The sequence below is a fragment of the Hippopotamus amphibius genome, chromosome 6 (genome assembly GCF_030028045.1).
Source record: "Hippopotamus amphibius kiboko isolate mHipAmp2 chromosome 6, mHipAmp2.hap2, whole genome shotgun sequence".
Taxonomy (NCBI): domain Eukaryota; kingdom Metazoa; phylum Chordata; class Mammalia; order Artiodactyla; family Hippopotamidae; genus Hippopotamus; species Hippopotamus amphibius.
Genome location: NC_080191.1, coordinates 102,841,505 through 102,868,620, shown reverse-complemented (window position 1 = coordinate 102,868,620; position 27,116 = coordinate 102,841,505). Strand labels below are relative to the sequence as shown.

Sequence of the window (27,116 nt, the reverse complement as noted above, 5' to 3'; positions counted from 1 at the left end):
TATCTGGGGCCTAAGAAGTTACTACCTGTAGAAGCTGCCTGTTTCAAATCTTTAGTGAGTATATTTTCTCCAGGTATTACTTTGCAACTCTAAGGAAATGACCTGGTTGCCTGGATACTCTCTTCACTCACATGGAAGAAAACCACCAAATAACTCCCTCATAATCTCAAGTCCAGAACTCACAAACAGAGTAATCAGTATGAAGACTGTTTTGTTTTGTTTTGTTTGAAGACACTTTGATGACTGACTGCTCTTTGGAGAGCATGTTATCATTACTTTAGCTGTTTCTTTAAAAAATAGAAAAAAAAGAAAAGAAAAAACCTAGACTTACTCCTCCTTTGACCTCTTTCCACCAGTAAACAAACAAGGCAAACCAAACAAATAAAATTCCAATGAAATATCCAACAAATAAAATTCCATGCCTACCACCAATGAAAGTAATAAAGAATGTGGTAATGCTTACAATGTCTGCACAAAAGGCCTTGGATAAGTTACAAAAGAATCCTGGAGCCCTGTCATTGCCACTGGATTGAAAGCAGTTGCTCCAAGTGCCTGCAAATCTTGGGGTGAGACGCTCAGCACTCTTGCTGAATCATCAGACCCAAGTGAAGCATGGAATGTTGCACCCTGAACTCAAAGCTGTAAAGGTGAAGCAGGTTTCCACAGTCTCACCGACTTCTCTCTCTGCTAAAGGGCAGAGTCCAGTGGAGAATTTTTCCTTTTGCACAACTGGTTAATCTGAATTCAGGGGATTTGTTCCAGTTCACAGTTCGCTTTTCACACTTTGTACCAAGTGTTTCTGTCAGTGATTCTTCTGGGACAGCAGTAAACACAAGTCCCCATGAACTAATTACCATCTATACGGTCTGTGCTGCCAATGTCAAACCAGCCTTAAACCCGTAACTCCAAATTAAGCAACAGTATTTGGTAACAGTCAGCCACACATTTAATTATTAACTCATGCCTCTAGCATGAACACAGAGCTAGTGGTTCTCAAGTCTAGCTGCAAATCAAATTTAGGTAGCAGCTTTAAAAAAAATACAGGTGCCTAATTTGTCCTAACATGCTGATTCAGAAGATGTAGGGTAGCGCCCAAGCAATCCTATGTTTAAAAAGCTTTCCTGGTGATTCTGATGCTTGGGGATAGAAACTGTCACACAGGTACTGATATAAATTTAAACAGTCCCACATGATAGAGAGGTGTAGGGTCTATGCTTCTCCAACAGGGACAGGAAACACTGTGCCAAGGACTATTCAAAGCCACACAAAAAACACTGTGCATCTTTCTGGAATGTCAATTTTATTTGACAGGTGAGTACTTTAAAATGTCATTTGTATTGTGGGTGGTGGTTACATAGCTATATACAATTGTCAAAACTCTTTTAAGATCTGTACTTTTAAGTGTATGTTTACCTCAATTAAAAATCACTTTTATATTAAAATACAGATTCTGGAATACAATGCAAGATCTGCATTTACTTTTTAGATGAAGTCCGAGACTTCAAAGAAATCTCCCTCTTAGATGTGCTATCTTAGGCTAGGTCCTCATAACCAAGAAGGCAACCATTCACTTTGCTTAGGGTGTAAGGACTTCAAATTCGAGGGGAAACCTTTTTGAAGGAGCCCACTGGGTTTAGAAATTCTTTCATTTCCAATGCCTTTCATTCATTTTACTACCCATGACCCACTCTCCTCTCTTCTTGTTTCTTTACTTTCCACATTTTACTGGTCTTTTTGCTTTAAAACCCTCAAAAATTTAAATTTCCACTCTTCCTTACGATTGGAGATTTTTCTGTTTGCTACTGAGCAGATGGTCTAATGACCTTGAAGCTGTAGCCTCATAAATCACACATTATAAGGAACTTTTTCACTCAGAAATGTGTTTTAAAAGGTTCTCGGGCTTCCCTGGTGGCACAGTGGTTAAGAATCTGCCTGCCAATGCAGAGGACATGGGTTCAAGCCCTGGTCCAGGAAGATCCCACACGCACAGACCAACTAAGCCAACTACTACCGAGCCTGCGCTCTAGAAGAGAAGCCACCGCAATAAGCGGCCCGCTCACTGTGACAAAAAGTAGTCCCCGCTCGCTATAACTAGAGAAACCCTAAGCACCCCAACAAAGACCCAACGCAGCCAAACATAAATTTAGAGAAAAAAAGAAAAAAGATTCTCGTCCTTCGATAAACCACAATGGAAAAGAATATGAAAAACAATGTATATATACATGTAACTGATTCCCTCTGCTGTACAGCAGAAATTAACACAACGTTATAAATCAACTATACTTCAATAAGTTTTTTTTTTTTAAAAAAAGGTTCTCAGCTGCAGGAGCTGATGGCGGTGAGGCCCTGACTCTTAACAACCACAAACCCCCTCCTTTCCCTGACTTTGGGAAGACAAGAGCGGAGGGTTATCAGCAAGGGTCAGAGACAACCACGGTCAAAAGTAACTAGGCTCACGGGGCCCTTTCTAACCCCTGTGGCCAAAGGGTGAACGGAAAACAGAGCACAGGACTGCTCGTCTGAAGCGCGGGCGGGCCCAAAGGCTCTCCACAAGTGACTTCATCTCTCGCCTGGAGGTGCCTGCCCTCACCTAAGCCATGCGGCAAAGAGTACACATCCGCTCACGGATGTAATACACGGGTATTAATCTTCACGGAGTGCAAAGCCACAAGGTTACGAACATATACCTCAAAAAGCGTTTAAGTCAAAGCCCAGAACACACGGGACGCGGATGGACAACGCAACCCAAACACGACCCCGCCCAACACCTGGCGCTAACCAGCCACCGCGTCCCAGCAGCCTTCGCGAAACGTGCGCGCGGGCCCCAGAGCCGCGAGGCCGGGGGCGAGGCGGGCCCGGGAGCGCGCGCCACGGCCGCTTCTGCCCTTGCCCCAAGCCCCCCTCCGCACCGATTCTGCGCATGAGCCACCCCCACTTCGCGGTCCCGAAAGACCTCCGGGGGGTCGGACGAAGGCCGCTGGCCTCGGCGGTGCGACCTCTCACCTGCTCGGCACAGGCCTCCGCCTCCGGCTAGTCCCGCCTCCTCCTGACACTGCGGGCCGCCAATGGAGGGCGCCGGGACAGGGCCCGGTTGTGACAGGAGGGAGAGCGTGTTTACGTCTCCCCTCCCCTTTGGCCCCGCCTCCTCCTCCCCGCCCTGTAAAGCGGCGGGTCGGGCTCCTCCTCCTTCAGAGGACCGGCCCACCGTCGGTGTCCTCGCGGTTGGCTTGGCTGGGTGACTCCGCGTCAGACTGCTGTCGGCGGCTAGAGGGCCTCCCGCTTTCAGGCGGAAGATGTCGGAAGGCGCCTCGGCGGAGCGCAGCGACGGACGCGAGGGGCTGGCGTCTGGCGCTCAGGTCATCGCTCGGGCCCTGAGAGCGCAGGTGCGCGGGACCTTTCCGAGGGAGAGGCTCCCACGGAAGCCGACGGGGCCGGGACGTTGTCTTGGGGATGGGAAAGCGCCGGGGGCGGGCAGGAGGGAGGTTTGCGCGAGGCTTTCCTTTCAGCGCCACAGAAGGGAACCGCGGCACGGGGACCCCGGCCTCCTTGCTCTGTTCTTGGCCCCCAGGACGTGAGTTACATGTTTGGCATCGTAGGCATCCCGGTGATCGAAATCGCCCTTGCTGCCCAGGAGGTGGGCATCAGATACGTCGGGATGAGGAACGAGCAGGCGGTAAGTACGGACTCCAAGAGCCGAATGCGTTATTAGGGATGCGTAACAGAATGGCAAATATTCATTGCAGACAGTCGGCGCTTACCACTCCTCTGATACTTTACACGTATCAGTCACAGCAATCCTAGGAGGCAAGAGCCGCTGTTAATCCTAGCTGCAGATGAGAAAGGTGAGACCCAGAAAGGTTAAGAAGTTGAGTTGCTGAAGGAGACAGCTGGTGTTGGCAGAACTAGGATTTGAACCTAGGTATTTTGGTTCTGGAGTCCATGCTCTAAACGCTACACAGTGTTGTACTCTGCCAAGTCTAGAATGTCACAGCTGGAAGGGACAGTCACCTGGTCTGATTCCTGGCCCCCTGTCCTTCACTCTCATAACTACCAATTATAATGTGTCCATTTCTGTGTATTATTTGTCTAGTCTGACTTCCTTATCAGGCAGTGAGCTCCAGGGGGTCACGGATATTATTTCTTCTTGACACATCTGTATCCCCGGTGCCTAGGTGGGGCCTGCACATGATAGGAGCTCAGGTAGTACCTGCAACATGAATGGGTAAAGGCCAAGTCTCATTTTGTGTAGTAAGTGGCTCTGCAAGGTGACGGGTATCACAAATGGTAAAGCCGTGATTGGACTCCAGAGGTGTCCTAAGTCTCAGTCCAGTGCTCATTCCACCTCATCATCTTGCCACCCTTCTTAGAGGCTTATTTGGAAGCACAAGAAAGGAAGATAGGACATTTTGTCAACCCAGTTTCATTTTTTCCTAAAGGGCATTTAGCATTTTTCCAGGTTATCTTGCATTTAATTCATCACCTTCCCTCTCTTCCTATAATGAGCTGAAGTGCAGTTTAAAAATAAAAACTAACCATATGAAGGTCATAAAGGAAATTTCAACAGATTTTCAGGGATTGAAAACATACAGTGTATGTGACCTGACCATGTGGAAATAAACTGGACTTCAGTAACAGAAAGGTTAAAATGTCCCCCAACGTTTGAATCCTTTGTAAATATTTGAAACAATTAATAAAATCAATAAACTTCATAACTGATTAAGAATAAAAGAGAAAAAATACCAATTACCAGTGTCAGGGATGAAAAAGTAGATGTCACCAGGGACCCTAACTAACCAGTGGGGTGAAGAAGAAATCTTGATGGGAAATGGAAAACATTTTTAATTGAATGTCGATGAGAAGATGAGATCTCACACATGTACGCTACAGCTAAGTGGCTCTTAGAGGAAGTAGTTTTGGATCAATCTATTAGTGAAGAAGATCAAAAATCAGTGCTCCTGATCTTACAATTTAATAAGCTAGGAAGAGAAAATCAAAGTAAACCCAAACTGAAAGTAGCAAAATAATAAATACAAGAGCAGAAACCAGCAGACGTGAAAACAAAGGAACAATAGAGAAAAATCAACAAATCCAAAAATTGGTTCTTTGAAAAGATTAATAAATTTGGTAAATCCTTAGTAAGACTGATGAGAAATAAAAGAGAAAAAACACAAATTATCAATGTTAGGAATAAAAAAGAGGACATTCCTAATGGTCCTGCAGATGTTTAAGCAATTATAAGATATTATGAATAAACTAGATGATATGGATAAACTCCTTGTAAAACTAAAAATTATAATTAGATACTTAAACCATTAATTGAAATTTACAGGTAAAACAGTACTTGTTAAAATGAAAAATGTTCCAGTTCCCCCTTACTTAAGAGTAAATCATTATATATGGACTTTATACAAGTATAATACTTAATAATATACTTATTACTTAACAGGATTTCATGCTATAAGGGTCCCCAAACGCCTAAGTTCCAGTGTTTTTTGCTTTGTAGGCTTGTTATGCTGCCTCCGCGGTTGGATATCTGACAGGCAGGTAAGCTCAAGTCTGTGTTTTATTTCAACTTCTTTTTTTTAATTGAGTTATAATTAACATACAGTATTATATTAGTTTTAGGTGTACAACATAGTGATTTGCTGTTTTTATACATTATGAAATGGTCACCATAATAAGACCAGTTACCATCTGTCACCATACAAAGTTGTTGCAATATTATTTCCTATGCTGTACATTCTATCCCAATGACTTATTTATTTTACAGCTGGCAGTTTGTACCTCTTAATCCCCCTCACCAATTTTATCCATTCCTCCACCCATCTCCCCTCTGGCAACTGCCAGTTTGTTCTCTGTATCTATGAGTCTCTTTCTGTTTTGTTTGTTCATTGTTTTCTTTTTTTTTGAGTCCACATATAAGTGAAATCATATGGGATTTGGTTTTCTCTGTCTAACTTATTTCGCTAAGCATAATATCCTTCAAGTCTATCTATGTTGCCACAAATGGCAAGATTTCATTCTTTTTTATGGTTGAGTAATATTTCATTATGTGTGTATATACATCTTTATCCATTCATCCATGGATGGACACTAAGGTTGCTTCCATATCTTGGCTATTGTAAATAGTACTGTATGAACATGGGGTACCTATATCTTTTTGAATTAGTGTGTTTTTTTTTCCTCTGATAAATGCCCAGAGTGGAATTGCTGGATTGTATGGTTAGTTCTATTTTTAGTTTTTTGAGGAGCCTCTGTACTGCTTTTATAGTGGCTGTACCAATTTAAAGGCTGTCTTAAATAGAGGTTCTTAAGAAATTACTTTATAAATTGAAAATGGCAAGCTGGATTATGTAGCAATACCTTTCTCTTCAGTGCTTTAAGCTTGGAAAGTCATCTAGGGTGAAGCATTCAAGTTCAGTTATAAAAATTGGGGCAGAGCACTACATTTCAGAATTACTTTCTGTCAAAGACCAATTTACATTATATATTTATTTGTTAAGAAAATTTTTAAAAACATTTTTTTCCATATAGAAACGTACTCAGTAATCGAAAATTTGCTTCTCTATGCAGTCAAGTTGATTTAACCCAAATATGATAGGAGCAAAATATGAAGAGATTAGTGAAATACAGTGTGAGGATGGTAGGTACCTTATTTCTTACAGGAAGACTGATATAACCTTTTTTTTTTCCTAGTTAAAAAACTACACTAATAATTGTTTTACAGTTGTAGTAAAAACCTGTATATCCTTCCTTTGAAGTCCAAGAAGATTACATTTCACCCTAAAGTAATATGAATCAAGTATTGCATTTGACCTGCTTTTAATAAAATTAATTCTGTTTTGCTTTTAGGCCGGGAGTTTGCCTTGTTGTTTCTGGTCCAGGTCTCATCCATGCTTTGGGTGGTATGGCAAATGCAAACATGAACTGTTGGTAATTATTGAAAACATTTTCTTAAAAATCTCAATGCATGATTTTACCTAGTGGAGGAACCACTGATCTGTGGTGGGGAGACCAGGGGTCAGGTGCTTGAGGAAATGGCTTAGTGAAAAATTAAGAAGAGTGTTAGGAAGAAAATAAAAAACCATCAATAATTTTTTGTATCTAGAGAAAAACACTGTTAATGACTATGTGTATATTCCATATCTGTGTATGTATGTGAATGTGTGCAGAAGTCTCTTTAATAAACAGTGAAGAACTGTTGATTAAAGATCCCAGCTCAATATGTAAGAATGTAATTTTTCACCTTGTTTTGCATAACTAGCAGGACAGTTGAAATCTTATATATACTGAGGTGGCTTTATGAGCAGACTAGTTGCTGTTGCCCTTGATACCATCTCTGGTTATTTACCAATAGGATCATGTTAAAGGGGGCTACGTTTTGATTAATTCATAAAATGTTTAAATTTCCTGTGGGAAGGATGTAGTTTGCCATCTTGCCATGTGTTCCTTCTTTTCTTTTTTCCTCCCTACGCCTTCTCTTTCTTATCTACTTTAGTGTCTGACAATTTTTGAGTAACTTTAGCTTTGCTGTATCTTTTTTTTCCCTCCCCAAAGGATAGGAATTTTCTTGCTGAGGAATTTTTCTCATTCTGCCATTTCTAAATAGACTCCCTTAGGAAAGTGTGAGAAAAATGTTTTCCATTTCTTATTCTCAAGAATAATAGGAAGGGTGTAACAATTCATTTTACATCATCACACCCAGAGGTTTAGCATCAGTATCCAAAAGAGGCAGGGGAAAGAGGAGCATGGAGGAAAAATGTTTACTGTAAATTTCAGATTTTTCCAAAATTGAGGAAGGTTCTCTTGAACCAAGTTTTCCTAAATCTTTTTAAATTGACAGTTTTTAAGGGAAAATGCAATTCTCTTTCTTTTTTGACATTCATTGAGAGTTTATTAGTCATTGGGCACTTGCTGAGTGTTTTACATGTTGATCTCGTTTGTAATTCTCTTTTTAAAAAAATTAATATTTCAGGCCCTTGATTGTGATTGGTGGTTCCTCTGAAAGAAGTCAGGAAACAATGGGAGCCTTCCAGGAGTTTCCTCAGGTACCCACCTCTAAGATCTTCCCTCTAGCATTTAGTAGCATCATGATACGCCATTAAAATTTATGGAGAAGAAATTACAACTCCTGTCTGCAAAATAAACAATTAAAATAAAATAGAAGTACCTGCGATAATTTAAAGGTAATTTTCCTCAACTACAGGAAACTCTCAATGTGGATATTAAGAAAGCTTTGCCTCTGCTTAAGAGTAATCGTCCAAGCAATAGATCTTTTTGACAGAAATTTAAACTCTGAAAATAAGTTCTTCAAACAGTCAAGAAAATGCAGGAGTAAAAATGGTTTGGGACTATCGACTTTGAGGAAGAGAAAAGTTGAGAGGAAAACTCCTATTCATATTTTTGGGACTCAGACTACCAACTATTCCACAGACTTTATACGGAAAAGTGTTAAGAGAAACAGTTTCTATATAATGCTTCAAAATGCATTAAACAGTGAAAAATTAACACTGCTGAATTTATGCCAAACAGCATAGCAACAAAATATATACCTGGAAAACTGGCAGAAATGTAAAAATAGGTTATTATTGTAATAAGATGTAACAGATAAAGTTCTGTATTCCTGGCTGTAGAATTTCTGGATCCAAGGATATTCTTATTCACATTTTTTAGGAGACATTGTCAACTTCCCTTCCCATTTATATTCTCACCACCGTTTATGAGAGTTCTGGGTATTATCTAACTTTTTTATTTTTCTCAGTCTGAGAAATGAAAATGGTATCTTCTTTTGATTGTCTTCCTGACTCATACCAAGGCAGAGATTTGGTTTCACTTTGCATAGGCTTTTAAGAAACAATCCATTCTTCTCCATCTTGCCGGTAAACATAATAGAAAGTAATAACTTAACATTTTGTCACCTTTCGAAAGAGTAATACGGTACATGACTTGAATTTTAAGTGATATTCTTTTCACATGTAGGTTGAAGCTTGTAGATTATATACCAAGTTCTCTGCCCGGCCAAGTAGCATAGAAGCCATTCCCTCTATTATCGAAAAGGTACAGTATTTAATTACAAGCTCTCCAAGTCAACTGTTTTTTCTCAATTGCTTATACCCATGTTACTTTTATTCTCAATAGAATTAGTAACAATTTAGAATATATTCAGACAGTTAACAATGATATTGATAAATAGCTATGTACATTTTAATATTCAGTCATTAACTTAAAGAAACAGATAAAATAAATTTTTTTGGAAAAATTTTCTCCTATATATTAGTTTTAAAAATTGTTTTAGGGCTTCCTAGGTGGCGCAGTGGTTGAGAATCCACCTGCCAGTGCAGCTGACACGGGTTCTATCCCTGCTCTGGGAAGATCCCACATGCCGCGGAGCAACTAAGCCTGTGAGCCACAACTGTTGAGCCCATGTGCTGCAACTACTGAAGCCCATGCGCCTAGAGCCCATGCTCCACAACAAGAGAAGCCATGGCAATGAGGAGCCCGCACACCACAATGAAGAGTAGCCCCCACTCACAGCAACTAAAAAGAAAGCCCACGCACAGCAAAAAAAAAAAAAAAAAAAAAAAAGGACTCAACTCAGCCAATAAAAAAAAAATTGTTTTAAATTATAGAAAAGTAAAAAGAAAGATATAATGAAACCCTGAGTGCCCTTTTTCTTATGCTTTTGAAAGATTATTTTTGAAAATTAGTATTAATGCATATAAGACCATCTCTTAGTTGATTAAAGTGTATTATAAATCAGTTTTATATGTGAAGTTACGTTTGCGCTGTTTCCAAAACCATGTGTTATAGAAACCACGTGTGATAGAAGCCATTTGATATTACAACATCATTTGATGTTACAGCATCGCAGTTTCTGAAACCTTTGCCAAATAATTAGGATTAGGAAGTAGGTGAAAGTACATGTTATAAAGTAGACTTGGCAGGCAGAACCTAGTAGATATTTCTAGGACTAAAGTGTAGTAGAAAATGAATTTTAAACCCCTAAATAAGTATTTTCTTTCTTATGTTTCCCTTTTTAAACAAAAATATCTTTAAAAATGTATAGAATCAATAGAGGGCATTTCAATTTTAATTAAAATTGCTTATTTCTGAAGATGCTGCATCAACTAAGGATGTCAAAAAGAATTAAAATAGTGTTCATTTTACAATTTTAAATTATCTTTGAGTGGAATGTGATAATAAGGATTGAGATTTTTAAAATATTTTCTTCCATTTGTAATGAACTCAGGCAGTGAGAAGCAGTATTTATGGCCGTCCAGGTGCTTGCTATGTTGACATACCAGCAGATTTTGTGAACCTCCAGGTGAATGTGAATTCTATAAAGTGAGTAATAGTTAACTGGAGTTCTTTCTTAATTGTGTTACCATAATGCTTACCTTTTAAAAAGAACTTACCTAGCAGCTTATAAATTAATCTTCATTTGTCTTAACTTTTGAAGATTTAGTAATGAAACTGAATCCTGGCCAAAGGGCTTAATTCTCTTGATACTGCTGTCTACCCTCTTGTGGAGGAAGCTGTCTAGGAGGCTCATGCGTGCTTCCTGATGGGAGGGACTGATGGTAGGTACGGCTGGGTGCTGCAGAGCTCAGTAAGACTTTAATCTGCTTGTCTGCCAGTGGGTGGGGCTGTGTTCCCACCCTGGTGGTTGTTTGGCCTGAGGCGACCCAGCACTGGAGCTTACAGGCTCTTTGGTGGGGCTAATGGCGGACTCTGGGAGGGCTCATGCCAATGAGCACTTCCCAGAACCCCTGCTGCCAGTACCTCTGTCTCCTCGGTGAGCCATTGTCTTTCTGTTGATGATTGCTCAGCATTTAGTTGTAATTCCAGTGCTCTTGCAAGAAGGAGTGAGCACGCATGTCCTCCTACTCTGCCATCTTAATCCTATCTCCAAAGGGCTTAATTCTCTTAATTAAAATGGTATTATTTAGGAATTACTTTGGGGTTTAATTACTAAATCAAATGCTTGGAGCTTCCCAAACTCCTCATTTGAAATTATTCTTCCAGTAACCATAAAAAATTAATCCTCGCATAGTATGGTTATTTAGAGGCTTCATGGTATAAACCAAGAGATGAAGTGACTATTGAAAAACTACTAGAACTCAGCATAAAAAATTTTAGTCTATCTCTGTGATTTGAAAAGATTTCAACACCAGATGTTACTCTGATTTGCCACGTTCCTTTATTCCATAAATAAACAGTGAGTGAACAATAAATACAGCAAACTAGTATCAAAGTCACCCCTGGTAAGGATGGGTATTTGGGCTTGTGCATCACCCCGAGTACCATTTAGCACATTCCTGCCGTCATGGACCAGGTGATCCGCTGGTGACCTCAGAGACAGTGGGCATTTCTGTTCACTCAGGATACCAAGTAATGGTTTCCATTTGGGAGAGTCAGACACAAAGGACATCTGTTCTTCGTAATACCAGAACATGATAATCAAAACAGGATTGTTGGGGTGGGGGATGATGTGCCTCAGGTAAGTTAACTGTAAGCCTTCTTTAAAGTTTTTGTAAAGATTTGAATGTCCTTTTTTGGTATTATATGCCCAAGTTTTGTACAATATGGTGTTTATTAATTAGGATAAATGAAATAAAGCACTGAGGACTTGGTGTCTAGAAATACTTAACTAGGACAGTTTGAATATTTCTTTTACCAGTGCATCTTGTGGTACTAAAATATTGACTCAGTGAGTGGAAATGTAGTGAGGTAGTTAAAAGCATGGACGTTGGAGACAGAACAACCTACTTCAGTCCTGTCCCCACATGCCATCTGGGGACCCTGAGTAAGTTACCTACTTTTAGAGGTTTTCTCCCCCTGCCCCACCCCCCCCCCCCCCACACACACAGTGGTGAAATGGAGGTAATGGTAATATGGTAATACCTAATCTCATTATTTTGAAAATTAAATGAGAATAAATGGCATATAGTAGGTATTAAATATTTAACTTTTAGTATGTTTTTTATTATTACTACCCCAACAACCACTACTACAGTGCAAAGCCATTAACTCAGATTTCCTGTCCTTGCTCATTTGGTTATTAGATGATTTTTTTTTTTTCAATTTATTTATTTATTTATTGGCTGTGTTGGGTGTTCCATTGCGGTGAGCAGGCTTTCTCTAGTTGCGGCAAGCAAGGGCTACTCTTAGTTGTGGTGCACAGGCTTCTTATCACGGTGGCTTCTCTTGTTGTGGAGCCCAGGCTCTAGGGCGCAGGCTTCAGTAGTTGCAGCATGCGGGCTCAGTCGTTGTGGTGCACGGGCTTAGTTGCTCCACGGCATGCGGGGTCTTCCCGGACCAGGGATCGAACCCGTGTCCCCTGCATTGGCAGGTAGATTCTTAACCACTGTGTCACCAGGGAGGTCTGGCTATTAAAGGATCTTAGGGAGTAAATATTAATTTACCAGATGTGATTAAGGATATTATGGTTATAGAGGAGGAAGTCTTTATCTTCTAGTTTTTAAGTCTTGCTGCTGTAGTCTACTTCAAAATGGTTTAAGGAGAAATGTATATGTATGTTTATGTGTATGTGTGAAGCAAATGTGGTAAAATATTAGTAGTTGACTTTACAGGCTGGGTATGTGGGGTTTATTATACTATTTTTTTCTACCTTCTTATGTATTTGATATTTTCACAATAAAAACAGTTTAAAAGCCGGCCTCCTTTGATTAACAGAGCTCTTTATTTCCAGGTTCGTGGAGTTGTGCATGCCACCTCCTGTTAGCATGGCAGAAAGCTCTGCTGTGTGTATGGCAGCGTCTGTTATTAGGAGCTCCACACAGCCCCTTCTCATCATCGGGAAAGGTAGCAGTGCATGGAACTCTAATTTTTTTGAAAGCTAGATTCTGTCTAGAAATTGTCTTCATTATATATTGGCATCTGCTCTAATGTTTGAGATTGGAATAAAAATTCTCTTTATCCATTTAGCATTATTTATTAGTTTTGAAATCATAGAATTATTCTAGAATGCCTGGAATATCACCTATTACACTTCTTTAGTCTTATGAGTAAAATGTGCTTTTTTCCATTATGAAGATTACACATGATTATTATTAGAAATTTGGAAAATCCAGAAGATTAAAAAGAAGAAATCCTTTCATCCAAAGAAAACCATTTTAACATGTAGTACTTTTCTGTTCCTTTTTGCACGTATATTTTATATATTGTGATCATGCTATATGACAGTTTTTTTTAAGTATATGATCTAATGTCTTTTAGTATATTTACAAAGTTGTGCATCCAACTTTAGAATCAATTTTAGAATATCGTCATTACCCTCCCCCAGACCCCACATCCCTTAGCTGTTACCCCAGCCTCCTTGGCCCCTTTGCCCCAGGCAACCATGAATCTGTTTTCTGTCTCTGTAGATATTTGCCTATTTGGACACTTCATTTAAAGAGAATCATATAATGTATGGTCCTTTATGACTGGCCTTTTTGATTTAGCATAATGTTTTCAAGGTTCATCCTGTAGCATGTATCAGTATGTCATTTCTTTTTATTGCTGACTAAGAATGATAATATATTCTGATTATAATTATATAATAATAAATATAATAATTATTATTAACATTCCATTGTATGGATGTACCACATTTAATTTAATCCATTCACAGTAGATGGACATTTGGGATGTTTCCACTTCTGGACCACTACGAATAACGCTGCTATGCACAAGTGTGTGTGTGGGTGTTTGTTTTCAGTTCTCTCAAGCACCTACAAGTGGGATTGCTGGGTCAAATGGTCACTCTATTAGGCAGTTTTGTATTATACTTAATTCATTTAACATTAGAATAACATTTTCTCATGGTCTTAAATTTTTTTCCCAGATATAATTTTTAATGTTCATTCATGTGTATACTAAACTTTACTAGCAAATAATTTAAATCTTTGCCAGTTTTTGTTTGTTTAGAATAGCTGTGACAGACTTGTTTGTGCTTAAAGCTTTTTCCATATTTAGGATATAAGATAGATTCCCAGAAAGATACTTAAGTTAAAAAATATTCGTATTTTAAGGCCTTTGGAGTATATTGTCAAATTGCTTTCTCCCAAAGTATTGTACCAGTTTATACTCCTGTCAGCAATTTATTATAGTATCCATTATATGCTCTAGACCTGAGGGGGCTGTGAATCACCTGTGACCATGCTAGTCAGTTATCAACGACTTAAGAACTAACTACATAGAAACTAAAAACACTTTTAGTAAAAATGGCGGACAACAGAAAAAAATTGAAGTCAGGGCTGAGTGTATACAGCTATGTGATATATTAGGTCTCTGACCTTGGCAAAACTGCTTTGAGTCTCAGCTCACTTGTAAAATAGAGATTAGCTACCTCAGCAGTATTGTTACGATTAGACAACAAAATAAATAGAAAGAAAAGAGCTCTGTGGATGCTAGTTTTTGTCCTTCTTTTAACCAACATTTGATGAGTGCTTATGATAAGGGATGGATTATGGAGAACATTTGTGAGGTATATAGAGAAATAATGGTTCCTCCTTACAGGTAGATAGACCTGGTCACAAATAAGTGCAGTGTGTATGCAGAGCTGAGGTGAATTCTTAGGGGAAGCAGCAGCTATGTTGTGTAGGTAGTGTGGAAAGACCGTTCAGAAGAGACGATGCTGTAGCCACTCTTTGAGAAAATGGGCGACCGGTCACTGAATGGACACAGAAAACCCAGGCAGTCCAGGAAGAGGGAACTGAATGGAGGGGATACTGAGGCAAGAAGGAGAATACAAGGAAACTTTCTGGATTTAAAACAAGGAATTATTTTTCATTCTACATGGATGGCGAAAGATTCCAAGGTGGTTTTATAGTGGGGAGCATTACATTGAATCTGAACTTACTATACTATTTGCTGGGACTCAGTAGAGAATTATAAGTTCTGGATGTGGAGTAATATTTTACTAACCCTGAGGAAGAGCATGAAGTTAAATAGCTGAAGTGATGGCCTTGATGACATTAGAAATGAAATCATTTCTGTATTCAAACAGTAAGTTTTCAGTTCCATTGAGGGTGTAAGGCATATGGTTATGCTGCAGACACACAACTGTAAAAACAAATGATGTGACCCACTCGAGATAGTCCTGTTGCAATCAGAGGATTATAGAGCTTATGAAGCGATCTACAGAGCTTTCGAAACTTAGGTCCCTTTTTAAAATTTCCATACGTAGAGTAGATGACTGTGGATCTGGTGGTGGGGAGCAGCATGTGAAGTTGCTTTTCCCTGTCAGGACAAAGTCCTTCCTTTCTCACCTGCACCTACCAATAGATGTGTGTTCAGGGAATTGTGAGTACTAATTCAGTAGGAACGCAGCATAGAACTGACAATTAAGAGCAGCAAGAGATGTGAGGTGCAACTTTTATTTGGGGGTAGACACCCTTCAGAATAATTGATAGTATTGTTTGAGGCGGGGTGCAGAATTAGAACTGTTGCCTTCTTAAACATTTTAAAATACCAAAGATAAAAACTGTAGTCACGGGACTTCCCTGGCGGTCCAGTGGTTGAGACTCTGTGCTTCCATTGCAGGGGGCACAGGTTAGATCCCTGGTCAGGGAACTAAGATCCCACGTGCCACGCGGCGCAGCCAAAAAACAAACAAAAACAAGAGTCACAATTTGTTTTGAGTTTAAGCCCTGAGCAGGAGAATCTTTCAGAAGTTCTAAAAGCAATTTCACATGAACTGTTTTAAGAGTCACCGTGTCTGGAGCTTCACTGACTTGCGCAACACGTTTGGATTGCTTGTAGGTGCCGCCTACGCCCGTGCTGAGAAGAGTCTCAGGAAGTTGGTAGAGCAGTGCGGATTGCCATTTCTGCCCACCCCGATGGGCAAGGGCGTTGTCCCTGACAACCACCCACACTGTGTGGCTGCTGCCAGGTCCAGGTGCGTGGCCCTCCGGACTTTAAATACACGGCTGGGCGGATTTCAGGCTGGTTCAAAGTATTTCGTGCCTTTAATGAATCTAGGAGAAGTTCGGAAAGAATCATGTAATTTTAGGCACAACTGTTTCTTTGTAGACTTTTCAGCACTTTAAAGATATTGTCCTCTGTCTCCTGACCCTCATGGTTTCAGATGAGAAATCTGTAGGTGTTTGAATCTCTGTCGCCCTGTGTAATTGTTTTTCTGTGGCTCCTTTCAGAATTTTTTTTATCTTTGGTTCTCAACAGTTTTATTATGATGTGTCTGGAGATGGTTTTCTTTTAGTTTATCCTGTTTGGGATTCTCTAATCTTCTTAAATCTGTACATTGATACCCTTCACCGAATTTGGAAAGTTTTGGGCTATTATTTCTTCAAATATTTTTTTCTAAAGCAATCTCTTTCTCTTTTCTGGAGTAACAGAAATATTAGGCATGTTGATATTGTCCGATGGGTCCCTGAATAACTGTTTAATGCTTTTTAATCTTTTGTCTGTTTTATATTTTCTATTTCTCTGCTGAGAACTTATACCTTCCCATTTATTTCAATGGTATTTTTGTTTACCTTATGGAACAAAGTTATAATAGCTGATTTAAGGTATGTGTTTAAATCTGGGTCATCAGTACAGTTGACATCTATTCATTATATTTTCTTTTGAAATTGGTTACATTTTTCTGGTTTTTTGTGGAGTAGTTTTGGATTGTATCCTAGAATTTTGAATACTATGTTGTGAGATTCTAGGTCCTATTGAAATCCCTCTGTAGAATGTTGATTTTGTTTGTTTGTTTTAGCAAGCAGTTAGCTTGGTTAGGTTCAGACTACAGGTTCTGTCTCACTCACTGTGGGCATAGTTCAGGGTCAGTTTATTTGCACAGCTTTTGCTGTGCTCCACACATGTGCAGCCCAGGGGTGAGCCTGAGCCCCAGCCCCAGCCCCAGCCCCAGCGATTCCTTTTCTCTCTTAAGACATAGCCCACCCCATCTCCATTTCCCAGAGTCCCTTTTCCTGGCCCTTATAGTACCTTTCCTGCTACTTTATAGTACCACACAGCAGGTGCTACCTTTGAGGCAGAGTGGCAGGAAAAAAAAGAAAGATGAAAAATAAAGGGGATGCCCCCATACTCTGCAGACCACAGGGGTCCCTTTTCCCAGTTCCTCTTGCCTGAAAAATGAAGTTTGTCTTGGGGTTTTAGCTGCTTGGGACTTACCACAGTGCCACTGTGCTTCCTTCAGAGCACAGCTGGGAGAGAGAACTAGAGAAAAAGAAAATTTCAGAGCTTTCCCCCCATGCTGTCGGGCATGCAGGGTCCCTTTTCCTGATCTTCCAGCCAAAAAGACACGATTTCTCTCCAAGTTTTTGCTTTCCTTTAGTTCTGCAGCTAGAACTGCTCTGAGTAAAAGCCAAGAGATAGAAGAAGGGAAAACCTTAAAAACTCACTGCCTGCATGGGTCACTTCTTTCATCTCATCCCAGTCCACCTACTGCTGTTTACTTTTCAGAAGCCTCAGGTAGTTGCTTTTTCTAGTTTGTTCAGAGTTTCCACTGTATCAGTGGGCGAGCTAGGCTGAAGTGGGATTACCCAACCTTGGCTGGCCCTGGAAGTCTCTCCTTTTTAGAATTTTTTTTTTATTTGACTTCACCTCATTCTTTTTATTTTTTTACTCTTAAGTCACTGAGTATGTTTGAGAAATCCAAGTTACATGCACATAGAAGAAAACTGGTTACAAAAACTGTTACATTGCCCTGTATTAGCATTTTGCAATGTTTTAAACATTTCCAATCATGCAAAAATAAAGATCAGAATGAATTTTAAAAAGGAGTTAATGGAAGCTCAACGAACATATTTAACATATTATACAACTCAAATCACAGTTGTACAATACATCCACTTCCCCCAAATGTATCCATGCATTACAACATTGATATGTGCACTATTTCTCCCACAACTCCTCCTCTGGCCCCATTCATAATCAATAACCTTACCTATAAAACTTTCTATTTAATCTTTTAAATCAGATTTGATGGGTAAGTATGTATAATCTTCATTATTATTTCAGAACAGATACAAAGTTTAGTCATATGCTTAAATCTTCAGTCACATTCCTTTCAAAAGACATCTAAACTGCTGCACCTGCCTATGAAAATTCAAGCCCAAGAAACCGAGAAAACTGGCAGTCAAGAGTCTGATCTAAGTAATGGTGTAAACTACAATAATACTAAAACCTATGTGTCCACATTTCTAAAAGAAGGATTTCCTGTTTGAGAAACGTTACTCAGTGGGTCTCTGAAAGGAAAACCATCTGACTAGTGTATTGCTCTCTGATGTAAAACGTTTAGGTGACCACAACTATTTACCTAATTGGTTAACAAGCTTTCAGTTGGGCCTCTTAAAAACATATTCAAAGCCACAGAAGTAATTATGAAAATAACAGTGACAAGAACAAGGATGCAGATACAGAGAATGGACTGGAGAACTCGAGGTATGGGAGGGGGCGGGGGGTGAAGGGGAAACTGAGACAAAGCGAGAGTAGCACAGACATATATATGCTACCAACTGTAAAATAGTCAGTGGGAAGTTGTTGTATAACAAAGGGAGTTCAACTCGAGGATGGAAGATGCCTTAGAGGACTGGGGTGGGGAGGGTGGGGGGGACTCGAGGGGGGGTGAGTCAAGGAAGGGAGGGAATATGGGGATATGTGTATAAAAACAGTTGATTGAACCTGGTGTACCCCCCAAAAAAATAAAATAAAATAAACAATGATTTTCTAAAAAAAAAAAAAAAAAGGCTTGATTTAACATGCCAGGAAAATGATTATTTTTCTTTTGAGATGTATTTATGTAAATTGCATTGAGGTCAGTTTTACACCTGGAGTTAAACATCCCTAGCAGAAGCACCAGCATCTAACTGCTTATTTATATTATATATAACTTAGCTGATTATTAAACTGTGCAGCTGTTGGTGCCAGTCTGCTTATAAAGGCAATTCTCTGGAGACAAAGTCTTCTCAGAAACAGTTGGCAGGCAGGTTTCATTATTAGATGTTCAACAACAATCTTCAGTCCATTAAACAAGGCCCAAAAACATGGATTTCTTTGAGAGGAGTATCGAAGAGTAAGGAATCTATAGTATATAAATGACTGGAACAAACTTCCTTGACCACTAAAAAGCATAAAACTGTAGCAGGCATCAAGAATATTTCATTACAAGCAATGAATTTCAGAATATTCTGTTGATTAATGCTTAATTTATCCAAGAGAGATCTGAGCAGAAGTAAACCACCTCATTCTTTTTATTTTTCTTTTTTTTTTTTTTGGCCACGCCGCATGCAGGATCTTAGCTCCCTGACCAGGGATCGAGCCCGTGCCCCCTGCAGTGGGAGCTTGGAGTCTTAACCACTGGACCACCTGAGAAGCCCCTCTTTTTAAATTTTAAAACACACTTTCTGATAAACCATGTATTTTTTTGTTTTAATTTTTTTATTAGGAAATATTATAAATATTCAAAGGAGAGAGTAATTTAGTGAACACTATGTAACCATCACTCAAGTTTATCAAATATAATATTAAGAAGTATGTTGTTGCTTTGTTTGTTTTTTTTTTAAGAAAAAAAAAATTACAGATTTGTTTGTAGTCCCTGCATATCTTCCCTGATCTGGTTTCCTCCCTCCCTCCCCACAGCTCACCTCTGTTCTACATTTGGCAGTTTTCATGTTGTCATGCACATGCTAAATTAATTTTGAGGGTTTTTAAATGTAATGTTTGCTGTTTAGTCTTTAATGTTGCTCATTTAATGCTATTTTAAAAAGCTTATACCTTTACTTTTTTCATATTAGTATACATTGTACAGTAGCCAAATTGATTATTACATTTTTTTTTCATATACTTTAATTTGGGTTGAACTGAAGTTTATCTTCATTCCTATTGAATTTCAAGAAGATAATATTAGTGACATTAATAATACAAAAAAGATTGTAAGGGGCTATAAAAAATTGTATCAACAATTTCAAGGGTTTTGGAGTATCTATAAGCAAATCTATCCTTCCATTTTCAGTTTTTATTTGTCTGTTAAATTGGGTCCCGCAGGACCAAAACAGTGTATGAGGATAGCTTTTTTGACTATATAGTTGAAATAGTAACTGAATTTCTATGGAAAAAAGCATAAACCACTGCAGAAGACAAAAGCAAAAGAACAGGTCCTCTTTGGGCAAAAGATAAGAAAAATGGGAAACAGCCAAGAAGTAGAAAAAACAAAACCTACGGCGATTTGATAATAAAAATTATCCTGGAAAAAGGCACATTTCCATTGGATCAGTAGTAATGACAGTTATAGGCATCATTAGAGCCACACCTGAAACAAAGTGATACAACATAAAAGCAAGCAAAGGTGTATGAGGTCCATGAAAGGAAAGCAAGGGTTGTTAATATCAGAGTGGATGTCAAAGTAAAAATTTTTAAATTGAAGTTATATTGACAAAAATACTAACGCATATAAACCTATTACAAGTATACTTGGTGTAATATTTTTTGAAAGCAGTTTGGGAAAATGAATCAATCATCGTAAAAATACCTGCTTCTAGAAATCAATATGAAGTGTGTATTAAGATTCAAATAAAGATGTGCAACCCAGGACTATTAATAAGAAAGAAAATATCCAACAGTTGAGAAAAGGTGAAATAAATTTCTCTTCAACAAAATGTGTAGCCTTTAAAATTCATATTTAAAAAGAACTTAATGATAAAGGAACATATTTATGATAAGCAAAAGTGCATGAGACAGTATTTAATGTATAAACTCAACTAAATAAAAATATACATGTGTAGAAAAAAAGACTAGATGAAATTATGTCAGGATATTAATAATAGTTTATAAGTTGATAGTATTATTGGGAGATTTTGGCTTTTTCTTTATACTTTTCTCCTTTTTCCAGATTATCTACAGTATACTTGTATTAATTTGTCTAATGATAAAGAAAAGTTTTCAATAAATGATACAGACTATAGATACAGTCTTACAGTAATATTTCCACTTATTTCATCTTTTAGATTACCATTTAAATGGAATGGCTTCATAAATTATTTCAGTTTGAAAGATCAAATTTACCATATAAGCTGATTCTGAAGACCAGTGCAAGCTCCGTATTATTTAGACTTTTCCAAATACTTTAGAAATTAATTTTAGAATAATTCAAATAAGAATGTGAATATACTTTTTGTTATATCAGACTTTTCTTTTTAATAGGGCTTTGCAATTTGCTGATGTAATTGTGTTATTTGGTGCCAGATTAAATTGGATTTTGCATTTTGGACTGCCTCCAAGATATCAGCCAGATGTGAAGTTTATCCAGGTACTCAGAGAGGAGAGATTTAAAATCAGAGCTGTATGTAGTTTATCGTTCTCTCAGCTGTTATCAGCTCCACTTTCTTCTTGGCTTTTGTAAAGAACCATTTCTCTTTTTACAAAACTAGAATTTTATAAATCGTCTAGCATAATTACAGGTACCAAAGTAAGCTGCCTTTTCCAGCCTATGGAACATAATGTACCACTTTACTTCTAACCAGAAAACCTTTCAAAATCAAGTTTTAAATAGTTGGAAAGGCATAATTTGCCTCTTCTTCATAGTTCAAGTATATTTAAAGGTAGACAAAAAGAGGTTCAAGTAGGAGGTAGATTAGAACAAAACATTCAGCATTGTTAAGGACTGAGTTACTCTTTTAGATCCCAAAACTTTCAAACACCCTTTGGTTGGAAATCTCTAAACAGTGGTGCTTTTACCTATGTCATTAAACAGCATTTGGAATAAGTTCTTGTATCTTTATGACCCTCTTTATAAACCAGTTTCCTTACTGTGTGGAAAGTACTGCCTACAAACCTGTTTGCCCTACACAGATTGTATTTTACTGACCTCACTACAAGTGCTGTCTTCTCCCTGTTTACCTTTTACTTCCTGAGTCAACTTCTAATAGGGGCCGTTGAAAACTAAAACCACAAACAAGCAAGACCTGGGTTGTACTGGAAGATGCTGCCTCTTCATTACAGAATGAAGTATATCCCCTTTGGGATGCCTAAATTACTTTTCCTCCAAGAAGCTGTTTTCACTTGCCACGACCATCCAGAGATGGAGCTTCTGAGTAAATAGGACATAATCCTGCCTCTCCCTGGGACTGGGTCTCAAAATGTGGTTCCTGGACCCAGCAGCATCAGCGCCACCTGGGAAACTGGTTAGAAATGCACACTTTTGGGCACTACCCCAGACGTCTTGAGTCAGAAACTCTGAGGTGGATTCTTGCAGTCTGGTTTAACTCCTGCCCTGGATAGGAATGCCAGTGTAATTAAGTAGAACCTTATTATTCATTAGATTCAAAACTATAATTGATGAAGTCAAATGCATTCCTGTGAGTATAGTGGAATGATACCAAAGTTCTACAGAGTAGATTTTAAAATGAGAGAAGATAGTAAGGTTTCTATACTAGCTGTGATACCCATATAGTTCCCGTAGATATTTACTTTTATTAAGGAACTTCTTGAATATGACATCTTAATTACATGCTTGCTTATGTGTAACATGCACAGTCCACTTATTGTCTTAATTCTTAAAGGTTTTTAAGAATAAACATGGCTTGTTCCTTAGCCTTGTCTCTTCTTTTAGGTTGATATCTGTGCAGAAGAGTTGGGGAATAATGTAAGGCCCGCCGTGACCTTGCTAGGAGACATAAATGCTGTCACTAAACAGGTGAGAGCTTTTGCCCGGGTTTTAGCTTATGTGGCTTGGTCTTTACGGAAGTCTGTTCCTGAAAATGTTTCATTCCTGATTCACTTGGTGACAGGTCTATTAATATCTATTTTAAATAAAATTTATGATGGAAGGCTATTCCTAAATGTAACTGTGGAACTTGGTAAATCCAACTCCTTATATATAGATAATTTGTATGTGAGTAAGTTAGGCATTTTTGAAAGGTGATTGAAAATTTAAAGGCATTCACTTGGCAAACTGATTCAGATATCTGAAAGATTATAATACAGCTTCCGGAGGAACTGAACTTACAGCCAAGAAATGGCTTTATATACTAGAAAAAAATCTAACTTAGTATCTCTTTAGGCAATAGAGAAATTTTTACTCTTCAAACTGTAATCAGTGACTTGTCCAGATTCTTATTATTTGTATATAATTTATACATTTCACTGTGACAGGAGATAAAATATAGGCACATTTATCACTTGGCTTTGGATACTAATTGTTATCATTATCATGATTACACAAAATTAGGGTGTAATTCCCAATAATAAAACACTCGAGCATTTGGTCTGTGTCATGGGAATCCCTAGGTATTGGGGCTAAGAGCCTTCTTGCAGGGATTCTTTGGCAGAGTGATTTTCCTTCTAGTGTCAAAGGCAGAGGAGAGCTTACGAGCCCCCCTGCCTGTGAGGTGTGGAGGAGGTAACACTTCTGCTTTGAGTTATGGGATCCCAGTTTCTGGTAGAAGTCGTCACTGAATCAAGCAGAAGCTTTCCAGGGTATCTATTTGTCTTGTGTCAGTTATTTACTGCCTATAGGAAAAACAGAGTATGAGTGATGTGAAAGGTAAGATGGAGTAGCTGTATTGTCTTCTTTAGAAAAGATTTTTATGCTAATATGATTTAAGTTTATTTTCAAAAAGGAAAGAAAAAGTTTCTTGTTTTTTAGCTTTTAGAACAATTTGATAAAACACCATGGCAGTATCCTCCTGAGAGCAAGTGGTGGAAAATTCTGAGAGAAAAAATGAAGAGCAATGAAGCTTTATCCAAGGTAATAAGGGACCCACTGAAACTCAAGAACGCTTCAGGTCCGTGGTTCAGTTAGTTCTGTCATAGCATGACGTATGCATTACTAAAATCACCACGTGTAAGATACACACACACTCATATATATATTACAATAAATGTTGCACCCGAAGTTTCTTGTAGAAGTGCGCATTGGCAGAGTTGCAGCTTGTGAGTTACTGTGAAGTGGTAGAAGAGGAGATCTGATATTGGACACTGTAAGAGCCAGTGTAGGTGGGGGTGGTTCCTTGTCCTCAGTTTGACTTTGGCACCAAATCACAAGAGATCTTTTGGAACCTTAAATCCTGGGACATGTTTTTTCTACCTTTAAGATATAAGTCAAGGCATGCATTTATAATAGACAGGTATTTCATCAGAATTGAAAATTTGATCTAATGTATAGCCGCTTTTTTCTTTCTTTTTTTTTAAATTTCTGCTTTACTTAGGTATAATTAACATATAAAATTGTAAGATATTTAAAGGTACATCATAGTGTATTGATATACATACACACTGTGGAAGAATTCCCCCTATCTAGTTAATTAACACATCCATCACCTCACTTTTATTTTATTTTATTTTATTTTATTTTATTTCATTTCATTTCATATTAGTGAGACCATTTATAGCCTTCTTTTTCAATTAACTTTTGTATCACTGCTGAAAATTCTTTTGCAACTTCCTCATCTGCACTCATGGCTTTGCCTGCTAGCTGAAGGCTTTGGAAATTGTAGTAATGTATGAAACTACCAAACCATCCACTGTTAGCACTAAAATGAGCCAATTCTGCAGGATTTGGCAATATCTGTTTAAAGTCTTTCTATATGGATAGTGTTTTCTCTTTGGTTATGAGAAAGATTGTTCCTGATTTTTTTTGCTGTTTTGTGTATTCCTGTATCTTGGTTCAGCTGGGTCCAGTTTTCTGTGTTCTTGTAGTGTTTCTAACTCATGAAATTGTACATAAGTAAGTATGAAATTCCAGCTATACTCATATTCTTCCCAAATATATCAGTCATCTTGGAATAAATTTACATTTTCCAAACAAGTAGAGTTGATTATACATGATTCTTTCTTTCTTTGAAATTTTAATCAATGACTGTTTCTCCTATCAAGAGCCAGTCTCGACTCTCTTTCCTGAATGGTATCGTGATTAATTCCTTCTTTTCTGTAAGAATCACCTTAGTTTAAGATGGAAGGATCTTGCCTCTCTTCTCTGGTGCAGGAGTATAGGAGGGGCCCTCATGCATCTTGGGTATAATCTCCAGCGGACCAAAGGAGTCCACGTGAAGAGGCAATGCTGGGACCAGATGGGGCTTTGTTGCTGAAGCTCTCAAAGGCATTTAGCTAGACAAGGGCAATAACCTTGTTGTTTTTTCCTACCTTCAGAGACCCTCCAGAGTAGTGGGTGAAGTATATCCCCTTTCCAGTGCGTGTGGGGAAGGACTAGATTTTCAGATTTTCTAAAACCCCAACTTCGTTTTTAATTTTATGTGCAGGGCCATATTTCAGATGAAAATATTCTAGAATAAAATTTTCACTTTTTCTAAGGCAGTGTTTTCCTGAAAGTGCTCTAATAAGAGTGTTTAGTTTTGCATAATCCAGTGTTTTCAGCTATCTTTACTATGGGACGTCTTGCTCTTTAATATGCTAGTGTGCATTGTGGATCTCCAGGAAGACGGATATTTCCTGGCTTACTTGATTGAGTCCCAAGTTGGGACTGGGACCCATTTTTCTTAGCCTGTCCCCCTAGGACTGTTTACAGATCACTTAGCTTTTCAGAGTGGTCATCTGGTGGCCATTTGGGAATTTCATAGCTTATAGTTATTGCAAATAATTTTGAAAGTAGCTTATTGATGTTATTTTCAGTGTATCTTAATCTAACTTGATTATGTTTCCCTCTAATATTTTAGGAATTAGCGTCCCAAAAATCCCTGCCTATGAATTATTACACAGTATTCTACCACGTTCAAGAACAACTACCCAGAGACTGTTTTGTGGTGAGTGAAGGAGCAAATACTATGGATATTGGACGCACTGTGCTTCAAAACTACCTTCCTCGCCACAGGTAAAAGCAATTGTAACGAATTATAATGTGTTAAGCTAGAAACTACAAAAAGCACATTAATAAAACATTTGAGAATTATATGTGGCCCATGTATAAGGACATACTTTATAAAAGTATTCTTTTTTAAAATTATTTATTTATTTATTTATTGGCTGCATTGGGTTTTCATTGCTGTGCCTGGGCTTTCTCTAGTTGTGGCGAGCAGCAGCTACTCCTCATTGCAGTCCACGGCCTTCTCATTGCAGTGGCTTCTTTTGTTGCGGAGCATGGGCTCTACGTGCATGGTCTTCGGTAGTTGTGGCTCGAGGGCTTCAGTAGTTGTGGCTCACGAGCTCTAGAGCATAGGCTCAGTAGTTGCGGCGCACGGGCTTAGTTGCTCCACAGTATGTGGGATCTTCCCAGACCAGTGTCCCCTGCATTGGCAGGAGGATTCTTAACCACTGCGCCACCAGGGAAATCCCATAAAAGTATTCTTACGTGAGGTTTTGTAGCATTTCTATGCTTGGTACGTCCTGAGATCATGTGATAATTTGTATACTCAGTGTTCTGAGGATATATTCACAGTTTTCCAAGCAATCGTGAGTGATTTTTCCCATTAATTCTGCTTATCCTTAACAAATTAGTTCCTCACAGTCTAAAAACTTAATATTAAGGAGAATGTTTTATTGTTCTTTATTTTTCCATGAGCCATGTGAATGTGACTAGGTTTGTGCCAACCCCACCATCTGTGATATGCTCCAGAGGGTTTCATTTTAGCTCTGTTCCCCAACAGGCTTGATGCTGGTACTTTTGGAACAATGGGAGTCGGTTTGGGATTTGCCATTGCAGCTGCTGTAGTGGCTAAAGATAGAAACCCAGGGCAGCGGGTCATCTGTGTGGAAGGAGACAGTGCATTTGGATTTTCTGGCATGGAAGTAGAAACCATCTGCAGGTAAAACAGCATCCTGAATCAGAGCATTTCTTTCTCCAAAATATGAAAAGTTATACCCAAGACCCACGTGCCTAAGGATATGTACCAGGCTTTCACCACATACCGGGTGCCCCTTGCACAGCACTGTGCTGTGTGCTGAGAATACTCGTATGAATACCCTGGGTCTTTCTCATCCGGGACGGCATGGTCATGACCTCCCTCCACATGCCCCAAACCTGCAAAGCTGGGGGTAGTTTTTAGGTGACTGAAAAAAAAGTTCTGATCTCATAAAAGCTTGTTTTCTGCAGGGAGATAGCAGAGCTTGGTAGTTAAGAACACAGCCTCTGGGTCAGAAGGCCTGGATTTAAATACTGGCTTGACCACGTCAGACCTAAGTGACTTGGGTTA

General features: G+C 38.7%; 2 protein-coding genes across 4 annotated transcripts in view; one reads left to right on the top strand and one right to left on the bottom strand.

Moving 5' to 3' along the window:
- Positions 1 to 3,212, bottom strand: part of BTD (biotinidase) — a 46,185-nt gene extending 42,973 nt beyond the window's left edge. For 2 of the 3 annotated variants that reach the window (XM_057737954.1, XM_057737957.1), the window contains exon 1: positions 3,004 to 3,212. The gene's annotated coding sequence lies outside the window, so the exon portion shown is untranslated. Of the gene's footprint in view, positions 1 to 463; positions 484 to 3,003 lie in introns of those variants that run through there. The other variant, XM_057737956.1, reaches the window with a different exon arrangement.
- Positions 3,178 to 27,116, top strand: part of HACL1 (2-hydroxyacyl-CoA lyase 1) — a 43,688-nt gene continuing 19,749 nt past the window's right edge. Inside the window, exons 1-14 of the mRNA XM_057737952.1 lie at positions 3,178 to 3,383; positions 3,569 to 3,673; positions 5,504 to 5,544; positions 6,853 to 6,933; positions 7,976 to 8,048; positions 8,980 to 9,057; positions 10,250 to 10,344; positions 12,713 to 12,825; positions 15,769 to 15,904; positions 21,175 to 21,280; positions 22,583 to 22,666; positions 23,618 to 23,719; positions 25,644 to 25,798; positions 26,571 to 26,729. Coding sequence (XP_057593935.1) covers positions 3,294 to 3,383; positions 3,569 to 3,673; positions 5,504 to 5,544; positions 6,853 to 6,933; positions 7,976 to 8,048; positions 8,980 to 9,057; positions 10,250 to 10,344; positions 12,713 to 12,825; positions 15,769 to 15,904; positions 21,175 to 21,280; positions 22,583 to 22,666; positions 23,618 to 23,719; positions 25,644 to 25,798; positions 26,571 to 26,729 — 1,418 coding nt within the window. The 5' untranslated portion in view covers positions 3,178 to 3,293. The remainder of the gene's footprint in view (positions 3,384 to 3,568; positions 3,674 to 5,503; positions 5,545 to 6,852; positions 6,934 to 7,975; positions 8,049 to 8,979; positions 9,058 to 10,249; positions 10,345 to 12,712; positions 12,826 to 15,768; positions 15,905 to 21,174; positions 21,281 to 22,582; positions 22,667 to 23,617; positions 23,720 to 25,643; positions 25,799 to 26,570; positions 26,730 to 27,116) is intronic.